A 24,721-nucleotide genomic window follows, 5' to 3' on the forward strand; every position below is an offset into this window, starting at 1 on the left:
CAGCTCCTTGGAGGGCAGGACCAACTTCACACACGATCAGATTCGCACACTGTTAGACCTCTGCCTTACCACAACATACTTCAAATACAATGAAGGCTTCTACAGACAAAAACGTGTCTGTGCCATGGGCTCCCCCGTGTCACCTATTGTAGCCAACCTTTGACTACGATGACCTGGATGACTGAGAACCTTCACAGACATATTGTAGCCAACCTTTACATGGAAGAAGTGGAGAGAAAGGCTCTTTGCTCTTTTAAAGGGAGAGTACCCAGCCACTGGTACAGATATGTGGACGACACCTGGGTCAAAATCAAAACACAAGAAGTGGAATCCTTCACTGCGCAAATTAACGCTGTGGATAAAAACATCAAGTTCACCAGGGAAGACACAAAGGACAACTGTTTGCCTTTCCTGGACTGCGCTGTGCACATTGAAGAGAACGGCAAACTCAACATCGAAGTTTACCAGAAGCCCACACACACGGACCAGTACCTCCACTTTTAGTCCCATCACCCTTTGGAACACAAACTTGGAGTAATTAGGACCCTACACCACCGGGCAGAACATGTTCCCTCTAAGCCTGAAGGAAAAAAGAAGGAACACACACATGTAAAGGAAGCACTTAAAACATGCGGTTATCCTAATTGGGCGTTTGTAAAGTCAGCAAAGATTCACAGAAAAGAAGACCAGACACCAGCGAGGGAGGATAAGAAGGACAGACGCAACAACATTGTCATCCCCTATGTAGCCGGTGTATCAGAGAAACTCAGGAGAGTTTTCTCCAAACACGACATTCCAGTGTATTTCAGACCCAGCAACACGCTCAGACAGAAACTGGTTCATCCCAAAGACAAAACCCAAAAACACAAACTTAACAATGTGGTGTATGCTGTACAGTGCAGCGAGGAATGCTCAGACCTCTACATTGGAGAGACCAAACAGCCACTTCACAAGCGCATGGCACAACACAGAAGAGCCACCTCCACAGGACAAGACTCAGCAGTCCATCTGCATCTTAAGGATAAAGGTCACTCTTTCGAGGATGCCAATGTTCACATTTTGGACAGAGAGGACAGATGGTTTGAAAGAGGAGTGAAAGAAGCCATCTATGTCCACTGTGAGCGACCATCTTTGAACAGAGGCGGGGGTTTACGACACCAACTCTCTGCCATCTATAATCCAGTTTTGAGATCCCTTCCCAGACGCCTTAACGCCCACTCACATCCTGGGCCATCTGACCTCAGGAAATCATATGATAGGGTGGGGCCAGGTTTCACAATGAGCTCACCCGAAACCCTCGCTGATTGGGACCCACACCCATTTTCACACCTTGGCTCAGGCGATTAGAGGATCATCAGGGGGTCCTTTTGTCCCTCTGTGGGGGGTTACTCCCACTAGGCTTATATCTGGGACTCTCCACCAGTTGACCTTAGAACTGAAGAAGCTTCTCGGATGAGAAGCTCAAGCAACTTAAAGAAGTCCAGACGCTTTTCTTTCCAAGCTCCTTAGACTATCCTATAGCATGTGGTTCCGTTACACTGAGCATGTTCTCCTTCAGTACAACCAGAAATCTTCTCTGTCGCCTCTGTGGTTCCATATATCCATTGTCCCACCTCTGCACATATCCAAACCATCTCAGTCTTGCCTCTGACTCCAAATCACTCAGCCTGAGCTGTCCATCAGATATACTATGACCCCTGACACTTGACTCCACCCACTCCACTCCGACTGGATTCTCTTTCATCTTTTGCAATGCTCTTTCTTCACTAGGAGGCATAGTCCTGCTCAGAGATTGTCAGTTCTTTCCCATAGCTGTAATGAATGATTGATCAGCTTGAACCCTCTGTGCAGCTCTGCAAATCAGCAGTACGCTTCTTCATTCCTCAGGCACCCTCACTCTCTCCCTAACCTTAATTTTGTTGAAAACTTCCACTGCTCTCTGCCCCCAGACATGTCCATACATCCATAGCCTGGATGAATGTGAATGGACCAACCGCTTTTCCACTTCATCCTCTGAGCTGCTCTCTCTTCTGACTTAAAGATTCCCTGCACTTCCTCTCGGTTATCCATTGTTTTCTCTATTCTATTCATCTGCTCCTCAAAGTACTATTTCCATCTTCTCAACACACGCACTTCACTTTATTCATTTCCATCTCTATTCTTAATCACGGGTGCTGCACATCCTCTCCAGTGCAATCTCTCTGCCAAGCCAGTCGATCTTCTGTAACCTTGTCTTCAACTCCCCCAACACTATTAACATTCATATTCAAGATTACTCCAACTCCATTTCACTTCCTATCTACACTATGGTACACCAGTCTGATTCCATGAAATTGTCCTTCTTTACGAGCCCTATATTTGATTTGGCCAACATCTTACATCAGATCCTCTTGCTGGTGCAACCCTTTTCTTTTACCCTGGCTTGGGATGAGCACTAAGAGTCCCCTCATTCAACTTTATTGTATAGAACATAGAACAGGAAATTATAACACATTTCACCAAAGAGTTAAAGAAATCTCTTTGTCATGGACATAGAAAGTTGTCCCAGAGTGATCCCTGTGAGACACCTGGTGGGCAAATATAGACTTGACAAAAAGAAAAAAAAAGTCAAGAGGTTAACCTGTTAAACTCCAAGAGTCAATTCTGAGGTTCCTGCTCAAAAATAACATGCCCAAAATTAATACAGTATTTCTCTGCATGATGTCATGTCTCATGATGTGGGAGGTCAGTGCCACAGGCCTGTAATCCAGGGGACCTGGCGTCTTTGGTAGAGGGACGAGGCATGATGTTTTCCACAGCACTGCAACCCTCTGCAGACTCGGACTCAACATGAACAGTTTATGAAAGACTCCACAAAGCTGGGGCCACAGGCCTTGAGGAAGCGGGGACTCGCCCCTTCTGGTCCAGCAGACTTGCCTGAGTGGAGTCTCCTCATTTGCATCCGAACCTGGTCGTGAGTGAAAGTGATAAGTGGGGGAAGGGTGTCAGAGGCAACAGTGCTATGTATATATACATATACATAGCACTGTATATATATATATATATGTATATATATAAGGAACGGAGCAGTTGTCAGCCACCTCCTGTACATGGATGACATCAAGCTGTATGCCAAGAGTGAACGAGACATCGATTCACTGATCCACACTACCAGGCTATACAGCAATGACATTGGAATGTCGTTCGGACTGGAGAAGTGTAGTCGGATGGTAACAAAGAGAGGGAAGGTAGTCAGAACTGAGGGGATTGAACTACCAGAAGGCAACATTGCAGACATAGAGGACAGTTACAAGTACTTGGGGATCCCACAGGCGAATGGGAACCATGAAGAGGCCGCTAGAAAAGCTGCAACCACCAAGTACCTGCAGAGGGTCAGGCAAGTCCTGAGGAGTCAGCTGAATGGTAAGAACAAGATCCGGGCCATCAACACGTACGCCCTGCCCGTGATCAGGTACCCTGCTGGGGTAATAGGCTGGCCAAAGGAGGAGATAGAAGCCACTGACATAAAGACAAGAAAGCTCCTTACCATGCATGGAGGGTTTCACCCCAAGTCCAGCACCCTGAGGCTGTACGCTAAGCGGAAGGAAGGGGGCCGGGGACTGGTGAGTGTCAGCACCACAGTCCAGGATGAGACAACGAACATCCAAGAATACATTGGGAAGATGGCCCCAACTGACCGAGTGCTCAGTGAATACCTCAGGCAGCAGAAACCCAAGAAAGAGGAGGGAGACGAGGAACCATCATGGAAGGACAGGCCCCTGCACGGTATGTACCACCGGCAGATAGAGGAGGTGGCTGATATCCAGAAATCCTACCAGTGGCTGGACAAAGCTGGACTGAAAGACAGCACAGAGGCACTAATCATGGCAGCACAAGAACAAGCTCTGAGCACAAGATCCATAGAGGCTGGGGTCTATCACACCAGGCAAGACCCCAGGTGCAGGCTGTGTAAAGATGCCCCAGAGACAATCCAGCACATAACAGCAGGGTGCAAGATGCTAGCAGGCAAGGCATACATGGAACGCCATAACCAAGTGGCCGGCATAGTGTACAGGAACATCTGTGCCGAGTATAACCTGGAAGTCCCGAGGTCAAAATGGGAGATGCCCCCAAGGGTGGTGGAGAATGACCGAGCTAAGATCCTGTGGGACTTCCAGATACAGACGGACAAAATGGTGGTGGCTAACCAACCGGACATAGTGGTGGTAGACAAACAGAAGAAGACGGCCGTAGTGATCGATTTAGCGGTTCCCAATGACAGCAATATCAGGAAGAAGGAACACGAGAAGCTGGAGAAATACCAAGGGCTCAGAGAAGAGCTCGAGAGGATGTGGAGGGTGAAGGTAACGGTGGTCCCCGTGGTAATCGGAGCACTAGGTGCGGTGACTCCCAAGCTAGGCGAGTGGCTCCAGCAGATCCCGGGAACAACATCGGAGATCTCTGTCCAGAAGAGCGCAGTCCTGGGAACAGCTAAGATACTGCGCAGGACCCTCAAGCTCCCAGGCCTCTGGTAGAGGACCCGAGCTTGAAGGATAAACCGCCCGCAGGGGCGTGCTGGGTGTTTTTTTTTTTTTTAATATATATAGATAGATAGATAGATAGATAGATAGATAGATAGATAGATAGATATTAAAAAAGGCACGTGATTTTGAAAGGGGTCACCTGGCTAAATACAGCTGTAGGTGGAACTGTCCAAATTAAGATCAGGATATGGTGTCACTCATGGGGCATTGGTATCAGTGACAAAAGAGACAGATAGAAAATAGAAAATCATGGAATTTCATTCCCATTCACTATGGCATTTAACTGCCATTCACACTGCTACTAATAATGAGGATAAAGAAGAAGGCAATAACAACATATGTTGACGTTGTTTCTTTGGAAAAATCTGACCAATTAAAAAATAAATACAAATTGTGTCTTTAAGCAAAGCCAGCTATCAACAATAGTCCATATTACTTTTTAAAAAAATAAAACACAATCTTATTCCTAATCTTTTCTAATAATGCAAGCCCATTCATGCTACAAAAACATGTGGAAGGCAGAAACTCATGGAAGCCTTTTGAAAATGTGTTATCAATAAGGAGAAGAGGAGACAGGGAATGTCAATTCTTTCATGAAAATTGATTGGTTCCTATTTATTCACAGAAGTAAACACAAAGCCTACATGTTTGCCGTATTCACAGAGCTCAAGGAATATAATATCAAGTGACACTATGACACAAATCACACGAAAAATACAACAACTTACAAGGCCAACCGAGAACAGAAAAGATGAGTTGTTGATAGGTTTGAGGAAGCAACAAAAGGATCAGCGATACAGCTGTGAAAGCTGGCCATATTACTGTCAGCATGATAACATCGGCTCCAAAAGCATACTCCGACACGCAACAGGCACTTGCCAAGATCAACTTGACAAGAAGCTCTGTGACGGATCGCTCGCTGTTCTCACTATTCACAGTCAGTGCTTTTATCTGCCCACCGACATCCAGCTTGAGGTAACGGACATGCAATGTGAATGTGATTTAGAAAATGAAGGATAAATTTGGACGCATTTGGAACTACTTACCTTTGTGAACATTTTTTTCTGTAATGAACCACAAAACTGCCTTCCAGGCTCAAACAAAAGCACCTCAGTGACATTCTGGCAGCTCCACAGTTCATTCATTCATAACATTGATGCGTGTGTAAAGGCAAAGAAGTGCCAAGTTTCAGGGGCAAGTTAAACAGTAAGTACTGTCTTCATGCAGAAATCTGCCTCAGAGGGTTTTCTTCCCTTACTGGAAAACAGTTCTCTAACGTTTCCTTAAATTTTACTTGAGCTGCATACATTTAACACAGGAAATTTATGTATTTCTATATTTTGACAAGTGTTTAGTCCATACGAAAACAAAAACATATCAAATTCCAAAGACATGCTGTTAGACACTGGCTTGCAAAAACATAGCTCACTAAATGCAAGTTAAAAAAAATGTACTTGCACTTCTTTACATTAAAAAAAGGTGAACTATTCGAACGCATTGTTTAAAAAAAAAAAGCCCTTATAGTTTTTGGTTGTCTGGCTCCCTTGATATCAAATTAGGCTCTTTGTGGCCTGCAAGTTAAAATGAGCTGGGTAAAGGTAAGTAGGTTAGGTAAAGGCTGGGTAAAGGTCTCCAGTTTGGTTTGAAGCAACATATTCCACTGATGGATTTTACTGATATCTGTTTAATTATTTAATTGAAGTTCAGAGTCCCTTTCGTGTCTGTCATAATGTTTTACAGTCTCCAGTATCAGTTGGCAGTATTTTTTTTAATCACTAGCGGTAACAGTAGATAATGTGTGTGTTTTTCTCTTGCTGTTTCCCTGTTTCCCTCTGACAACATTTTTTTCTGCTAGCCTGGGCTAAATTACAAGTTAATAATTAACCGTTAAAGAAGTGTTCATTGTTCACTGACACCACTACTGCAAAAAGGGGGCTATAAAACTGACAGGGGCACAAGATGAAGGCACATAGTGAATCAAAAAATCTAATTAAATGAACAGCAGGGCGACCAGAGCTCCCATGATTTTCACTCCATAATTTCTACCACATTGATTTCATGAGTCACAAATGCCTCACTAATGTATATAGTAATGTTTTTAATGAATTTATGACACATTGATTAACTATGACACATTTACATTAAGAATAGATGCTACAATATGTTGCATTTTGATAAAATCTAAAGGTTCAAACTTTTTAGCTTTTGATTTATCCTTGAAATTTCTTTTTCCATAAGGTGTACGCTGTGCTGGTTCTGTGTGACGGCTCCTTTGTAATAGGCTGATAAGGCTGAATATTATGTGCTTGACTGATAAAAAAATCATTCGATTTTATTATAGGTGCTTTCCACCATGTTCTTGTCTTTTTGCTACGCTTACAGATCAATGTCCAGTTCTTCGTCACCATCTGAGTCGTCGCCCGGTTCCTCTATTTTTACGCCTAGGCCGCTGTCCAAATCAGTATCAGCAAACAAGACCTTGGAGTTTTTTTGTGGTTTTCCATCATGTTTTTTGCTGCTTGAGGGTGGTTCCTCATCTTCCTCCTCGCTGTCCTCCCTGTTGTCTGGGAGAATGACCACCTCCTCCTTGGCACTGGGGTCAATGTCTGCCTTAAACCAGACAGACTTGTACCCCTCCTCCACCCGTCTCTCCTTTGTCAGGATGGGTTTTACTTCCTTCTCGCTGTCAGCCTTATCTGAGCCTACATCACTGGTGTCATCAGGCAAAAGGTCATGCAGTGGTGCAGAAGACCTTTCGATGGCCTCTTTGGTTGGAATATCCCATACTGATTTTGGTGTCTGTTCACTTTTTGTCTCTGGACCACTTGAGCCCGTGCTTCCTCCATCATCATCATCACGCTGAAAGGCTTCATTGGTGTACTGGATGCCCTCTTTTTGGCTTGGGCCTTGACCCAGCTGTGGATAGAACAACAGAAAGGGGAGAACATTTATAAACAAGAGGACTTGAAAGTGTTATTCACAACAAGCTGCTACATCAGTGTATACAATGAATATATATTTTAATGGAAAAGCATCAGAAACCCTTCCCTTCAGACTTGTCTTTGAATCAAGGATTCACAATGGTAAAACTGTGTCCTTACTATGACTTCCAGTAGACATTTTCTACACTTAGCTTGCTGTTTTGAATCTCCTTTAATGCTGTTTCATAAAGTAAACCCTAATGATGAGAAAAAATGACCTCAAATGCTTTAGTCAGGGAATATATTTATTCAGCTAACAGTCTTCATTTTATTCTTACTGAGACTGACTGACACAAAACCCTGTCTATTCATATTATAAATGCTCTTGTCCAATTGTAGATGTTGGACTGTATTGTAACACCGATTCAATATTTGCCCTAAATCTTACTGTGAACTATGCAGTCAACAAGAATTCATATAAAAGAGAAAGGGGAAGGGAAAGGGAAGTTACCAGCCAGAATCAAAGCAAATAACCCAAAAGGGCCACCATGATTCAGGGGGTTGGGAAGCTCATCTTGTAACCAGAAGGTTGCCGGTTTGATCCCCAGATTTGTCTGGCCTGGTTGTTGTGTCCTTGGGCAAGGCACTTCACCCTACTGCCTACTGCTGTTGGACAGAGGGGCCGATGGCGCGATATGGCAGCCTCGCTTCTGCCAGTCTGCCCCAGGGCAGCTGTGGCTACAACAGTAGCTGCCTCCACCAGTGTGTGAATGTGAGAGTGAATGAATAGTGGAATTGTAAAGCGCTTTGAGTGTCTGGAAAAGTGCTATTTAAATGCAATCCATTATTATTATTATTAAAAGCTACAGGTAAAACATCGCACACTGCTAAATCAATGTGGACTTCTTTATAGAGTGCAGAAAAATGAGCTAAAACAGAAGTGAGCAAAGAGAAATAATCAGAAGGAGGAGGACATATTTACAAAAGTTTTTTTTTAAATTGTGGGTTATTGTTGAACTAGCTTCAGAAAAATTTTCCTGAAGGACTGTTGACACCATATCTGATGGGAAGTTTCTTTCATCCACTGAAACAGACACTCTGACTTTGCATGGAGCATACCTGGGCCCTTCCTGTAGCTTCCATTAGATATTTGTTTCCCCAGTTTATCGTAGTCTTCCCATTGCTTAAAATGACCTCAAAATATTTTTCATATTTATGTTAATTCATCTGGCTGTTGACTGATATTCTGTGGGATGAATATTGAATACAGAATAGAATAATTAATTGATCCTCTGCTGTTTTTGAAAGTTTGTTTACTTACAAGAAATGAACAGTCTTTAATTGTTATGATAGTTTAACATTAATGGAGACAGAACGTCAACCAAAAATCCAGAAAAAAAACACACCCGGTGTGGGGATTTGGTGTTCTAGTTACCAAGCAGCCAAGATACCTACAGGATTTTGAGTTTCTGTAAAGAGCAGTGGGTCATAATCCCTCCACAGGTGTGACCAAACCTGGTGACCAGCTACAAGAAACATCTTACCACTGTGCTTGAAAAAAAGGGTTCCTAGTGTGAAATTATGCTGCAATTTAGCCTGAATCTCAAAGGTCACAAGGTGTATAAACATTAAACAAGTGAAAATAGTACAAATAAAATATTTCATAAGGAATCTTTTATCTTGTCCTTAAATCTGTTTAACTGAAACCAAGGTGGTCAAAAATGAAAATGTGTGAATAGTAAAGACCAACGTGTTGGAAAGGGATGAGTCTGGATGAATGTGAAAGTTCACCCACACCTAAACCTTAAACTTACGGAGCTTCGAAATATGTTGGCTTCATAGATCTTCTTCCAGTCTGCCTTCCCATTCTGCATGCGATGGGCAAGCACACCAATGACCACCAGACAAATTAACAGGAGAGCACCCAAGGTTGCACCCAGTGCTGCCATCTCCACTGTTCCATATTCACCAGATGGGTTGATGACTGCAGAAACAATAAAAAAAAAAAAACCCTCATTAAAGAGTCTAAACCCTTTCTGTAAACTGAAGTGTTTTTCATCAAATGCTTTTTATTGGAGTGATAATTCTAACTGTAAATGTCAGATTAATCTTTGTTACTTGGAATGGACATTTTAGGCGAAACGTAGAAGTTTAGCACACTAAAGCTGTGGTTAAGTAACTTTAACACAAAAACTGATAGATTAAGACTGGTTTGATAAGGGTTGACTGCACATAGCTTAAGAAAAATGAAATGACAGATACAATATGTGGATTATAGATCTGCCACTTACTAAAAATGCCATGCTAAAAGTCCATACTGAACAAGTGGCGAGCTCAAAAATCAAGACAAAGCCAAGAACTGCAGTTCCTCAAGTGGCCACTTGAGACTTGCTAGTCGAACCCCATGAACTCCCCTGTTAAAACGCCTAATGCAGAGTTTTCTCCTTTATAACAACTCAGGAGAAAGAGATTTTTTTAAATATCTCATCCACCTGGATAGTGGATCTGGGTGCTTGGCCACTCGATAAGTGTCCACTGCACCAGACTAGCTTCTCCTAGATGTAATCTTGTCTACTGTAAGTCAGTAAACCAGACCACACCGTTGTGTTAGTGCTGTTGATGCCTTTTGAAGGAATTTAAATGGATTATCTAACTAATAATAACTAATAATATGGCTTTCTCATGTATCCAAATTCTAACACCAAATAAGAACAAAGTTAAACAGCATGGCAGTAGCTGACATGCTAATACTAGTTTCAAAATGCATGGACAGATCAACATCCATCTATTACGCTGAGTATGAACTTGACATATACACATTTTAAGCTTTCAGAACATATTGAAGATTTATTTGAACTAGTCTTTACTGCACTTTTTTTTCTTTCTTTATTATTTATTTATTTAGGAATAACTGCTGTGATGAATGAGAAGTATATGGGCCAATGCTTAATACCAACAATGAGACTTTAAAGACATTTTTATAGCTTTGGAACAATGTGAAAAAAGCCTTTATAGGAAGTTAGAAGTATATTCCTGTCTAAAATAAGGCTGGATGACAAAAACAATTTAGTATTATTATTTTAGGAAGTTTATGATTTTTTTTAATTAAATGGAATATTCTAGCTTTTGGTGTGTGATTTTTTAAAAAACATTTTTAGTCTCAAAGGTTATCCAATTATTTTTTTTGTTTCCTGTGAATTTCATTTATTTTCCATGTACTACCCCTTTCCCCAAGGTCATTTCTAAAAAAACAAAAAACAAAAATAACAAAACAAAAATATGTGTGTGTGTTAAAATATGTGTTGGTAAATCCTTTGTTTGCCTGGCAATGATTCTTCTTAGATTTACTGCTTGTTTGTGTGTGTGTGTTTTTCCCCCCCAAAGGACCACATTTGATCTGATGAAGAGTAATGGGTAAGCACCTGGTGGTGCCTTGCTGGGAGTGGAGAAACTTTCTTCAGGGGTCAAAGTGGGATTAATGGCTGAAGAACTGTCTTCAGTGGATGCAGCAGAGTTAGTGGTGCTCTCACTGGGGCTGGTCGTTGAGACGCTGGTGCTGGTTGTGGATTCACCTGTGGTTGTTGTGGTCATAAAGTCTGTAGTAGTCTGAGGTAAACTGGTGGTGGTGATACCTGGGAGGAGAGCACACTTTGAAGCTTAGTGGTTTTACCTGTGTCTTCATGTTCTGCTTTAGATGTCTATACACGGCCGTTTTAGCGTTCTTGAAAGGTCTTTGCAAGCCACATGGACATGAATCTTGATGCATGTAGCTAATCCTTGTTCAGTCTGGGCCAGGATATAGCTGTTATTCTTCTGCTTTCTGTCTTAATGCCACACTCCGCTGGATTGGCCATGACAACTCAAGGACACATCATATAGCCAGGTTCTGTGGCCTCAAATCAACAAGAATTTCTTCTTTGTTGGAGTTCCAAACATTTTACTGTGCACATATTACTTCCATATATTCCATTTGGGTTGGTTTGTCGAGTGCAATTGCCGTTAAGATCAGCACCATTTCAAGAAAGATTCCTATTTGGTGGGCAAGTAGACATATATCATAATTGCAGTCGCACTGCAAGATGGTCATCCTAAACTTCTGACACCATCAAAAGTTCATCCAGGACGGTCTTTGGTTGTAAACCAACTTTGAGCATAAGTATGGTGTGATAGTCCATGATGTGGGTCACTGTTTTAGAGTCCCAATTCTTTCACATTGTCCCTCTCTCATCTGGGACATTCAAAATGACACTCTAAATATTAGTATTATAAGTTATTCAGATTGGGTGCAAGTAAATTTTCATCATATTTTTCTTTTGCAAGACCTTGAATCACGTTTAAGGCAAAGTTTTTAAGTTACTGTCACAAACAGAGAAAATCAGATTGACAGGGGGCAAAAAAAAAGAAACTTGCATTTTAAGTTTAAAGGGGTACAACAATGTACAGTAGAAATCAATCCAATAAATAAAAGTGGGACACCCCCCCCCCCCCCCCCCCCCACACACACACACACACACACACACACACAAAGACAAAGAAACCCTCCTTAAAAACCAACCTTAAAAAAGAACAAAGAAACAAAGAAATAAAGTGAAAGAGGGATAAACTTATAGGGACTCCTGTTGCTCAGGAGTTAGAGTACTTCGTTTACCAACTGAAAGGTCAGACTCTTCTAGTCCACATGCTGAAGTATCCTCAGGCAAGATACACTAGTACATCCTCTGGAGAGGGAGTGTGTGTGGATATGAATAGATAGTACTGTATAAATATGTGTGTGGGATTGGGTGAATGGGACTTGTGGTAGAGCTTTGAGCTCTGACTGAGTAGAAAGGTGCTATACAGGTATCAGCCCATTTGTTGCATTGACAGAACAAGTGGAGTCAGCAGCATATTGTGGAAGGTTTCATTTACCTAATTTCACCTCCACTGACAGCTGAGCTGTGGCTGTTTCATCATTGGTTGAATCTAGTGCCAATACCTGAAAGTTCAAAGACAAAGTTAAATGCTTGATAAGAAACTTGCTCACTTCATCAGTCATTTTAACTTTAACTAGACTTGTAGACTCACTTCCAGGGACAGGGTTTCCTCTGGGAGTTCCTTAGTCATGAATAAGAAGCCGTTAATGATGGAGAATTCACTCCTCCCCTTAATGGAATAAGTGATGTGGGGATTCAGACCCTGTTTCAACATATGTAGGAAAAAAAGTTGGTGCTGAGCATGAAGTAGATTGAAAACTCCCAAAAGACTTTGTTAGTAATCAAACAAACTCCCAATGGAGTAGTTTGCCACTAAACTGCATAATGTCATGAAATAATGTATAAGTCTCTCCATCAGTGAAAATAACTACATCATGTCTGGAAACAGTTGACAGAATGGCTGGACATGCACCACTGCTGGCTGTTACCAAAATGAGCTTTCACTTAACAAACTTGTACATAACAAAAGTCAAACAGTCTTGCTGGAACATTCTTTTGTTTTTGAACAAATAATCAATACAAGCATTTGTAAACTACATTTAAATGGCATTTCAGGAAATTTACAAAAGATGCTAAGGAAACATGAGGAAATGGATCATTGAGACATGGAACTGTTAGCTCTAATTTCCCACTTCCATTTCCATAAAAAACTACAGAGAATAAAGAAACACAAGTCAAACCTAGAAGAAGAATAAGTTTGGGAACACAGCCTATGAGCAGGTATCATCCATCCATCCATCCATCCATCCATCCATCCATCCATCCATCCTTTCACCTCTTGAAACACTTGTTTCACCTAGTCACATTGGTGTTTAAGGGTTTGAGTAACTGCATTTTACCGCTGTGGCAGCATAATCTTCATCTGTGGCAATAATCTGCAGTGGCGTGTCCTTGTTTGTCAGATCCATCGCCACGGCACCTACTGAAGAGATGACTCCTTCATAATGATCTTTCTGAAATTTTGGGGGGTGTAAGCTTTTGACTTGGACACTGATTGTGATGGTAGTGGTGGCAAACTGATGAGTGTTCACCTTCTGACTGGCCTGTGAAAGAAAAACACAGCTGAAAACATCAGGATTGTATAATACTGAAAATTTCCTGAGATTAACCTGACAAAGAAATTCATACATTTAAATTATTGATGTAATAATTTAATAAGATTTTCTGCCAATTTTATGTCATGTTTAGGGACCAACAGACTGCCTGTCTGCTCTTTGTAGGCCGATTCTCGCTTCAGTTTGGGAATGAGAATCGGCCTCAGGTGGAGGACATATAGCAGAATGTGGCAGCATTGGAAGTAATGCAGATGTTGGACTGACTGATTTACCAGACTGAATTGGCCAGAATCTGAGTGATCTTGTGAACATCAACAATAGGCCTCTCTGGGATAGTTTAAGTTGGGTTTTCTTTTTTGTTTTTGTTCTTTTTTACTGTTTTGGTTACATCCTGCATCTGTTTACTTACATCTATTGAAAAAATCCAGTTTGATTACAGTTTTTAGCACAAATTACACCATCATTTGATAACAGCAAGAGAATATGTTGTGTTTACTAGCACTGTCAAAGTGATCGTCCCCAACACATCAGCTGGCTTCAGCATGGTAATGTTCCCCGTGTTTGAGTTGATCTTGAACAGACCAGCATCATTTCCTGCAAACACAGACAAACTAGGCTTCTTCTTTCTGCTAATAACCAACAACTCCGCAATTGTTTGTTATAATTCAAGTTATATACCACTTAGGAATGAATATGTTATCTCCTCATTTATTCCAGAGTCTCCATCAATGGCGTACAGAGGTCCTGGTTTCAGCGGTAACACTCCAGGCTGCGAAAGAAAAATCACAGTTATGGCCTCAAAGTGTTTATCAGGTCGTCCAACGGCATTTAAAACCTTCTCATTCATTAACAATATTAAAAGCTAAAATGATAAAATACCCCTCTATATAATACTTTATATATGTATATAATACATATAATTACTACAATGGGAGTAACTCACCTCCTGTTCACTAAGGACAACAAATCCAGTATAGCCGGTACTCTGGCAAATTACATTCTCGCTCATGTTATGTGGGGTGCATGGCTGGAACCATGGCGGTCTGTTGTCCCCATCTAAGATAGTGACTGCAATAGTTGTGGTGGCACTATATCTTTCTGGTTCTTGTGTGTCCTAAAAAATGTCGGAAGAAGAAACATCCAAATGCCAGAATGAAAAACCATAGGTATCCTCCAGAGTTAGGAGGAAACTATTATTGTGTATAATCAGAAATGTTGACTACTCACCAGAACTTCCAATACCAGCTGCACATTTTTGACTTTTTCATAATCAAGGCGCGCATTAACAAGAATAACTGCACTAGTCGGTGACTGCAGTCTAAAGTAATCCTGCAGATATGAAAAAGGAAATAAAAATGTTTAGATCACTGTGCATCTTTGACCTTACTCTGGTCAAAGATGCTGGAACTAATATCTGCTGTCTCATGTGAGACAAAAGAAAAAAGTCTTACAGATTCAGGTGTGAGTGTATAGTAGAGTGTGGGGTTGTCCAAGTCTTTGGCAGCGAACTGACCCACAATGGTCCCTATAGGTGCTATCTATATAAAAAAAAAAGTACCACTAAATAAGGTACATTTAAAAAGAAGATATGAGGGCTATCTACTCGTGCCACAACACAAAAATTAATAAATAGATTAAAGAATTACAAAGACAAATAATAACTTCTCTAGTATTTCAACCCTTACCTCACTGACTTGAACATCGTACGGATTTTTATCAAAGCTGGGAGGGTTATCATTCAAATTGCCAATGACTACAATGATGACGATGTTTATCTGGAAACAGATTAAATTGACATTAGTGTATCAGATAACACATGACCATTAAGTACAAGCAAAGTCTGAGTCTGTGAAAAACACACAGCTGAGTGAAAAACTGAAGACGTTTATTGTTAACCCTGCTCAGCGTGTTTAAAGGCAGTTTTACCGTCAGTCCTGTGGTTTTTTTACACGTGATGCGGACCGGAAAACTTTTTTCAGTCTGCAAAGAAAACAAATTTTATACGATTTTACTCTTAAGCAGTGCAGAAATTACACAGAGACGAGTTTCAATCTTATTGGTATTATTAGTCATGACTGACAGTACCTCATAGTCAAACACCTTTGCAGCTGTCAGCTTGTTTCCATTAATTGAAAATGGGTTTGAGTCTGCAGCTGGAGGAGTAAATTCAAGGGTCACATCTGGCTCGACAGTTATTGTCTCAACAACGTCACCTATTCCGTTGTTTTCTGGAAACTGCACACTTGAAGGAGCCGAACAGACTTGTGGGAGAAGAAAAAAGATGTTCTAATTAAAGAGACAGACCATTAACACATTTATTAATTACGGTAACATTTTATTAAGTTATTAACACAAGTTAATAGATGTCTACCAGTTTTACTTGTTTTTATGTATACAGAGAAAGTACTAAAGTAATCTGTAAGCAACTTGACAGTTATGTGCATATCTCAAAGGCAGACTTAGAATTCCACTATTTTTCACTGGCTATAGAACTATTGAAAAATAGTTTAGAAATTGTTGCAATTGCTCAGAGTGTCTTCCATTTGGTTTCCATTTGGTTGCCTAAAGGCTTTATATACTGGTGCTTCAGCTAGGATGTTAGAAACTCTTTTAGAGTGATTTTTGAATATGTCTGTTAGATTATTCCCCTTATTCCACAATAATTGAGGCCTATGTGTACCAAGAAACATTCATTTCTGGGAGCACAGTGGAAACTGCTCTGAGTGAAAGTGATTTTATCACCTCGCCTTCATCTTTGTCTCAACAGACAGTTTACAAAGCAGTAGAATTTGGAAAAAACTGTGTAGTTTCCTGAAATGTTGACAGATGTGGAGGAGCACAAGGAATAAACAATCACAATAAAACTAGTACAGTTTAAAATATTGAATAAGTCAAGTTAGTTTAATAAATACTTAAAGAGCTGTTAAAATACTTAAAGAGCTGTTAAAATACTTAAAGAGTTGCAAGCTATAAAAAACAAAAAAGAAATGTAAAAATGTAAAAAAATGCATCAAACAGCGTGTCTGTTGGCTTCTAGACTTTTGACCCCCTCCCCTTTCTTTTCTTTCACTCATTTCTTAGCTCACAGGCTTTCACTAGCTGTCCAATACACACTGATAACAACAACAACAACAACAAATGGTAAATGGCCTGCAAATACCACTGAACACACTGTTATGCAGCCCATTATTTTTTTTATAGGAACAGAGATCAACAGTCAGGTAAACAACAAGTGAAACAACAGAGATGGATACTCACTGGTCTGAGCCAATGTCTGAAACGGAATCAGAAGGATGAAGCAGAGGAGTGTTGTCGCAGTGAAGTGTGGATAAATATTCTCCATGTCGTTGTCCGACTGTGTCTTCGTCAGTCCCGACTGATCTGCCTCTCGTCTGTGTCGATCTGCTTGCGTTTATGGCTGCACTGGACTTTTACCCATCATAAAACCCATTACATGTATTCCTGTTTGCTGTGAAGTCATATAAGGTCTTTTTCTGTGACTAATTGTCTTTTATTTGACAAGATTGACATGACGATGCATGTTAATATTGTTTGCACATCTGCAGAAGTGATGATAGTATTTGAGATCATTAAATTATGTATTCCCTCATCTGCTATTCCTTAACTTTAGGACACTCAATGTGTCCTATCGCAAGGTCATGTGTCTTGATTTGCATTTATGGTTGACAACAGTGGGATAAACATAACACATACAACACGCCTAGTACAGAGGCCAGTACAGTGGTATTAAGACTTTTCAGTTGTTAAACACTTTATACTGAATTTGACTAATATTATATAAATAAAAGCCTTTTTAGGGCGACCATGGCTCAGGGGGTTGGGAATCGCATCTGTAACCGGAAGGTCGCCGGTTCGATCCCTGGGCTCTCTGTCCTGGTCATTGTGTCCTTGGGCAAGACACTTTACCCTACTTGCCTACTGGTGTTGGCCAGAGGGGCCGATGGTGCGATATGGCAGCCTCGCTTCTGTCAGTCTGCCCCAGGGCAGCTGTGGCTACAACCGTAGCTTGCCTCCACCAGTGTGTGAATGAATAGTGGTATTGTAAAGCGCTTTGGGTGCCTTGAAAAGCGCTATATAAATCCAATCCATTATTATTATTGTCCCTATTAATCCATACACAACCCATAATTAGACATGTTTGTACTTTATAGGAGCCCCCCTTTGCGAACAGATGACTTTGTCCACTTTTATGTGTTAGATGCCTAAAAGACTGTAAGTACAAGAACGAATGAAGCAGAATAAAAATAAAAACAGTTCCTTGAATGTTCACTTGATGCTGCAAAAATACGTCAGCCCTCATAGACTCACATGATGAAATGTCCAACTTTACAGCAGCAATAACCACATTTATACCCTGGTCTTTATGGCTGACTATCCCCTTTATGGCAGCTGGACAGTGTTTATTTTTTAATAACCCAACAGTTTCAATTGCATTTAAGCTTGAAGTTAGGGTGTCCTGAAGGGTGGCGTTTGAAGGGATGTCATTTAGGCTACTATTTCTTATAAGGGCTTTGCCTTGGTTCATTTCAGTCACACAGCTGGACCTCTTGCCTGTGTTTGCTATATGCAATTTGGAATATTTAATATAGTCATCTAAAATAAATAATAATAGTAATAACAATAATAAAAAGGAGAGGAAGGAGAAAAAAGATAATAAACTCCAAGATACACTATTTTAAATTAAAAACAAAAAATATTTTCAACTGACTGGGTTTTTTGTGTGTTAATATGATCATTAATATATTATTTTAAATGCTATTAAAAAGAGAGTGCCTTGGAGTAATTTGCTTTTTGGCTCATCCAGATAACAAACAGATCAGTTTCTGCATTGATGACGCATCTATCTATCAGTTCATCCATCTGTTCATGCCTCTGCAATTCACAAGAACTTCTACTCCTCCTAGAGCAGAGGTCAGCAATGACATGCGGCTCTTTAGTGGGTAAAGAGCCACATGCAGACCCACTGGTTAGGGTTAACCTGACCCTATTAATAATACATATACTATATGTGTGTATGTAATATCCTCTCCCAGTTACACCCATCATCCACCCGTTGGTCTCCCATTGCATCGTTCCTGACACCTGTGTGTGTCTGTTGTTTTGTAGAAGGAGCTATAAATTTAAGAAAGGAATATATAATTGTGCTTTATGTTTTTCATAGCGCTTCTCGAAAAAGACTCCTGCCATTAGAACTGGTCCTGTTACATTTCAGATGCATTATTTATCGATGTGTTCCAAGCATTTTTTCATATCCATACCTTTTTTAATATGAATATTATTTACGCTTTAAAGATGACAGCTGTTCTTACTGAAGAAAATTGAAGTTGGAGGTTGAAAACAAGCTGCATTTTTAAATTAGAAGTGAAATTTAAATTCAAGTTGCTTGAGTTGAGCTATGTGTAAATACAACATGCACACCATGACTTGGATGGTTGGAGGAATTTTTTTCTATGGCTTTGCGTTCAGGAACTGATCCTCCTGAGAACGGAGGTAGAAAAATATCTTTCAATAAAAATATCTTTCTTTAATTTTTTGTGATATGTGCGTCCACCACAGAGGACATACATGAACAGGCTGGGTCTCAGCACGATATCAAACAGACTTCAAAACCCTGACATGAGCCTTTAAGTTTTCATTTAGCGCCACCTTCAGGACAAGTTATTGCAGCACAATGCATTCTTGTATGCACAAATATCAAATCCTGCACATAATTATGAAACACACTAGTCACTGAAAAGTACTTCATAAAACATATTTAATAACAAAGTGATGTGTTCCCACACTAAATAAGATAACAGCTGCATTTACACACATTTATTCAGATCATCAGTTTCCAACATTTTCCAACTAACATCACATTGGATCTCCTCATCTCACTGAGTCTTCTACAGGTCGGTGGGCCAGTTGTTGTAGACAGATGGACACATGTACTGTTTCAGCAGCAGATTCACTTTCTCCGTGTCTGCTCCCACCGCACTGTGAACAAACACGGCATAAAAAACATGCTGACACGTGCGGATAAAAACACAAAGAGCCATTAATGAAGAAAATATAAACTCTCTAATGATGTCTGCTGAACTAAAACCTTTATTACTTTATAGTAGCGGCACACCGTAACTATCTCCAGTTTTATATATTAGTATGTATCTAATTTTACATCTCAATGTTTTATTAAGAACAACGCTTCCAATTCATTCAAACCATGTCATACACTTTACTCTGCTACGCCATAGTGCTTTTAATATGAAAATACTACAGGAAGTGTGAAATTTCACTCAAAACGTTCAACTTGCCACTAAGTTGAAAATCCAACCAGGTAGATTGTGAAAAACAAAAACCCAAACACTTTATTTCATAGTTTTTTGCGAATTCTACTCAGCTGTTTTCTTCCATTGCTGATTAACTGTAGTCAATGAAACTCAGCACTTCACAATAAAAGCCAGTCAGGGAAAGACTGTGTCAGTAAAAGATCCGAAAGTTAATTAAATTGGAAGTGAGGTGACACTAATACCTGAATGAAAACAGTGTTACAGAAGAACGACAGCAGAGCACTGAGTGCAACACAAACCTGTTGTTGGAATTTGTGCTGTGGAGAATTATTCAGTGCTCATATTACTTCAAACTGTTCCTGTTTCTGCCTTTATTTGTTCGTCTCTTATATGCTTACTACTTTTATTTGAGACCTATCTTTAAAAAGTTGGAGATAACTCTTGCCTGATTTTGATGCATAAAAAGCGAAAAGTCAGCTTAGAGGGACTGCTGTGTATGGAGTCACAAGTTTTTCCATCGTTAGTGTTAGAATATGTTTCACTGTTCTTATAATATGCCTGTCACATGTCGCACCTCTTCTTTATGCCTTGCATGCGGCGCAGAAAAGCACAGATTGAGGTGTGTTTGGCTTTAGAGCGCAGAAACTCTGAGTATCTGTTTGAGAACTCGATGTCTCCCAGCTGCCTCCTGCGGTCTAGACCTGAAGACATCAGCTGCCTGAAACACAATCACATTATCATTCATCTCAGTTTTATGTTTACCTGTATATGATTTTGAATGTGCACAATTTTATCTACAATAAAAAGGAAATGCATCACTTATTACACAAATACTGTTGACGCTTTTTGTACAGTGGAAAAAAAGATGTTAGAGCTGACACTGATGCTCCTCGTCCACTTAAAGTAGCCCAATGCTAATGGAAGACAGTTGTGAGAGTCATGTCAGTGAGCTATACAATAAGCTGAAACTCATTGCAAAAATGGCTCCAAAAAGTAGAGTAACAGCAGCAACGGTTAGGTCTTATTGCAAAATCTCACTCTGTGTATATGAGATCCAATCCCACATTTAAGTGAAGAATCACTTTTAATGTAAACTCACCTGAGTCTGGCCTCAACCAGAGCATCTGCAGAATTTGCTGACAGAGACCATGGTGCGTTCAGGGGTCTGATTTGAGTCAGGAATTCTTCCACTTCATCCTGGTCCCTGAGGTTACATGAAAGGAAGATGAACATTTCAAGAACATTTCTGAACTCTGTTGAGGAATCATAAATCTTTGTATAATAATTATAATTATTATCTTATAATTTCAGATTATTGAATTTTAGCAAAATCTGAAAAATTTGTTTGGGGATGGAACGTTACCTGACAGGAAGTGATGTGATGAGGTGGAGGAAGGAAAACAGCAGGAAAACCTGAGTGACGCTGATGGATGGCATCATGAAGATGGTAAAGATGATAATCTCCTTAGAAGGCAAGCAAATGATTCAGACTTTCTTCAGTAAACTTAGGTTTGTTTAACAAAGTTCTCCTTGTGACCTGCGTCTCATCCAACACATCTGGAACAAACTACAATATCACTGGACCAAAATAATCCTGATTCAGAGCAAATTAACTGTTTATTTCTTTCTTCATACCATCCTCTCGTTCTTTCTTTCTGAAATCTAACTTCTTTTAAAATATTCTTTCAGTGTATGTCTCAGACAGCAACAATGTTTAAAACATGCCTGTTGATTACTGCTTTTATTTACATGCGCAGTGGAAATAACTGGATGGATAAAACAGGAATATAAATGCAAGTCTTATTGAAAAGTGGGTACTTACAGGATAGGTACTATGGACAAAACTGAAATTTAGGAAAAACTGACAATCCTCTCCAGTAACACCTTCAATTAACCAACACATCTTTGCGTGCAAGAATATCATATGTCAAAATGTTCAAATTGAGAAAAAACAAAACTGCTTAAAATGCTGCTTTATCAAAAACAATGATGTCTCTTTGAGCTTTGTGGTGAGCGAGAAGCTAAACAGGCATCGCTGTTTCAAACAAAACAGGAAAGCTAAGAAATCATTTGTGGCTAAGATGGTCCGCATGATCAAAACAAGGCAAGACAATGAAATTACAAAGGAAACAAATCAAATGCAGTGACTGTTACTTCTGTAAAGAAAATCCAACTGCATTAGATCTATATTTAGGTCTGGCTCAGCATTAATAGATCTCTTTCTTTGCACTTCCAAAAGGAAAGCTTAAATGAACACACTCAGTACAGTCAATGCCCTTTGAGACTCACCTGCACTGATCCTGCTGAAATCAACCCCGCAGACTGATGTCGAGCTCCGCACCACATCCTTTTGTACCTCCTCAGGTATCGACCTCTGCCAGACTTCACTCTGATTTTACAGTTCTGATTATTTATTCTGTCAACAGATTAAGTTTGCAGTCGGATTTTCCAGCTGCGGGTTGGCTTGTTGACATCCTGAAATGTTAATGATATGGGATCGACCATCCTTAATGAGCTTTAATCACCTGTGAGAGCTGCATCCTGTTTGCTCACATGAAATTAGCAACACGTCACTGCTGAGTATTGATCGGCAAACACACACATTTCAATCTTTTTTATTATTGGGATTTGTGCTTCTGTTTGCTTCAGAGACAACTAGTAATTAAGACTTACTCCAATAACAATGTACAAACATTCTTGTTGTTGCCCATCTTGAAGAGCAGTGACATCATGCCCGGGCCTCTGGTCGATTAATGCTTCTGTAAATCTGAGCTTTTGGAGTTTTTTTTATTCATAGTTAAATGCAATAAATTTGAGATGGGAAGTAGAGGCCTCTCTCTTCTGGAACCCTTTACGTTTAGGCTTAAAACATTTCTTTTTGATAAAGCTTTTATTCAGGAGTGAATCATGTTCTGCATACTAATGTACTCCTATCATCATTATGCTGAGCCTTAGCTACTGGAAATCATTTACTAGTGTCAATCTTAGGTCACCAGCTGGAAGTGGCCGGCAAACAATCAGACCCACTCCTCGTAACTGTGACAATTACAGATTTATTTGAAAATAAATTGCAATGACTCTTTTCCTTATCTGTCCATTGGGTGTTACAAATACATAATAAGAATAGCAGAAACATCGAAAAGCTAGAAAGTCAAGTATGTTGCTGTTCATGGAAACCTCTTAAAAATCAATAAGGAGAAAAGTGGACCGAGTGTGGATTTTATTCCATGAAAATGGATAATATCCTATTTGTTCACAGAGGTAAATGGGAGGCCTCTGTGCTTGGTGTGGTCACAGAACATTTCAGTGCTCAAGGAATATAATATTAAGTGACACTATGAGACAAATCATGGCAGAATGCTTTTCGCCATGATTTGTCTTATTGTTTTATTTATGGGGCAAAATGCATATAGATACTTTACACTCCATTGTTAAAGTCCTGTGATGCTTAGCTACTGTTCACATGAATTAATAGCATGCTGTCTTCATGTCAGTCTGTACATTTGGTCTGGATCTGACACTACAGACAAGATACAGGCACATCTTAAAACTTCCTTTCATTGCTGAAATAATAGAAAAGGCTGTTTGGACACAAGCAAAGAAGGCACTGGAGAAGCACAATATTCTTGCCAACTTTCAGTCGGCTTTTAGAAAGTTACACTCTGTCCTTAAAGTTTCACCATTTCAATGATATGGTAGGGATATCTGGATCTGTCCTAAAATGGTTCACCTCAGAACACTTTTGATTTCAGTGAGAAAATTTTGGTGAGATGTAATTGGATTTTCATGTGGTCGGATCGGTTTTAAGCCCCTTGTTATTCTCAGTATATATTCTGCCATTAGGCCTTATCATTAGTCATTTTAAAATTATTTCCTATCATCTGCATGCAGATTATATCTAACTGTACATTTCTTTTAAAATTTGTGAAAAAACGATCTGTTCTAATGGACTGGGCAATCAATGGTTGGATGCCAAACAATTGTCTGCAGCTGAACACATACAAGACTGAGTATTTAATTCTTGCTTGAGAGAGTATTAAGCCCCAAATTATACAACATCTAGGTCCCTTCTCCAGCTACTGTTTGGAATCTTGGGTTAATTTTTGATGAGTCTGTGTTTTTTGATGCTCATACCAAGTCTTTGACCCGCTCCTGCTTTTTTTCATTTAAGAAAGATCACTAAACTCAGGACTGTTGTCTCCAAAGTTAAATTGGAAATGCTTGTTCATCCTTCATCTCCTCTAGATTAGATTCTTGTAATGCTCTTTACTTGTCTGTCAAAAGCTCCTTTATCCTCCTAGGACCTGACGTCCACATACATGTGGACATCACATTTTGGGCTGTCTAGACCAAAATACTAATTTTACTCTACAGGGGCCTGATATCCACTTACGAGGACATTATACTGCCACAGTTCTATTGAAATGTAAAACGAACGTCCTCTTATGTGGCTCTCATTTATCTCAGAAACAAAAATCAGGCAAAAAAAAGAAAATCAGGTAATTCTTTGTTTTTATATTCATCGGAGCCCAAATAGCAAGGAGAAATTGAGGAGATTAAATCACCTTCAACCACCAATGTACCTGTGGCTTCTTTTAAAATACACCTGAAAACTCATATTTAGACAGGCATTTGAGTAATGTTCTTTTGTAATATGATGTTTTTGTCTATATATTAATTCCCTGTAAATCACTTTGCAACAGATTCCTGGCTTAAAAAGTGCCACACAAATACATTTTACGTACCATTATGAACAAAACAGTTTCATAATATTTCACATAGAATAGCCATACTTTTTTTTTTTATTATTTGGTTGCAATATTAGAGTAATGCGTTGCTCAAAAACACAGGGATGCTTTTTTTCAGGTTAACTATGGGTGACTGGCTCTACACACACAGGTTGTGCTGACCCTGACAGCACACTCTCCTCTACACATCTATATGATCAGCCATGTTAAT

At 39.8% G+C, this 24,721-nt stretch overlaps 2 protein-coding genes across 2 annotated transcripts; both read right to left on the reverse strand.

Annotated features, from left to right (window-relative positions):
* Window positions 1-6,715: 6,715 nt before the first annotated feature.
* On the reverse strand, window positions 6,716-16,843 carry cdhr5b (cadherin-related family member 5b). The gene is made up of 15 exons (XM_004556293.3): window positions 16,731-16,843; window positions 15,558-15,733; window positions 15,399-15,452; window positions 15,158-15,247; window positions 14,924-15,010; window positions 14,700-14,801; window positions 14,416-14,586; window positions 14,151-14,241; window positions 13,969-14,066; window positions 13,257-13,460; window positions 12,509-12,619; window positions 12,353-12,419; window positions 10,867-11,076; window positions 9,259-9,428; window positions 6,716-7,439 (listed from the first exon to the last, which is right to left on the reverse strand). Exons 1-15 carry the CDS (start codon window positions 16,813-16,815, stop codon window positions 6,900-6,902), a joined length of 2,256 nt encoding a protein of 751 aa, XP_004556350.3. The 5' UTR covers window positions 16,816-16,843; the 3' UTR covers window positions 6,716-6,899.
* A 2,417-nt stretch (window positions 16,844-19,260) lies between these two features.
* Window positions 19,261-22,129, reverse strand: LOC143419666 (uncharacterized). Its single transcript, XM_076887056.1, has 5 exons — window positions 22,052-22,129; window positions 21,126-21,226; window positions 20,862-20,966; window positions 20,337-20,480; window positions 19,261-19,469 (listed from the first exon to the last, which is right to left on the reverse strand). Exons 1-5 carry the CDS (start codon window positions 22,106-22,108, stop codon window positions 19,379-19,381), a joined length of 498 nt encoding a protein of 165 aa, XP_076743171.1. The 5' UTR covers window positions 22,109-22,129; the 3' UTR covers window positions 19,261-19,378.
* Window positions 22,130-24,721: the final 2,592 nt, after the last annotated feature.

The sequence above is a fragment of the Maylandia zebra genome, linkage group LG7 (assembly GCF_041146795.1).
Source record: "Maylandia zebra isolate NMK-2024a linkage group LG7, Mzebra_GT3a, whole genome shotgun sequence".
Classification (NCBI taxonomy): Eukaryota; Metazoa; Chordata; class Actinopteri; order Cichliformes; family Cichlidae; genus Maylandia; species Maylandia zebra.

Excerpts from the sequence above, each read along its gene's own strand:
- LOC143419666 (XM_076887056.1), bottom strand. The coding sequence starts at position 22,108 with ATGTGGTGCGGAGCTCGACATCAGTCTGCGGGGTTGATTTCAGCAGGA. Across the intron at positions 21,227-22,051 it reads TTTCAGCAGGATCAGTGCAG|GAGATTATCATCTTTACCAT; the intron begins GTGAGTCTCAAA and ends TTGCCTTCTAAG. Across the intron at positions 20,967-21,125 it reads ATCACATCACTTCCTGTCAG|GGACCAGGATGAAGTGGAAG; the intron begins GTAACGTTCCAT and ends ATGTAACCTCAG.
- cdhr5b (XM_004556293.3), bottom strand. The coding sequence starts at position 16,815 with ATGGAGAATATTTATCCACACTTCACTGCGACAACACTCCTCTGCTTC. Across the intron at positions 15,011-15,157 it reads ACGATGTTCAAGTCAGTGAG|ATAGCACCTATAGGGACCAT; the intron begins GTAAGGGTTGAA and ends TTTTTTATATAG. Across the intron at positions 14,587-14,699 it reads AGCTGGTATTGGAAGTTCTG|GACACACAAGAACCAGAAAG; the intron begins GTGAGTAGTCAA and ends GACATTTTTTAG.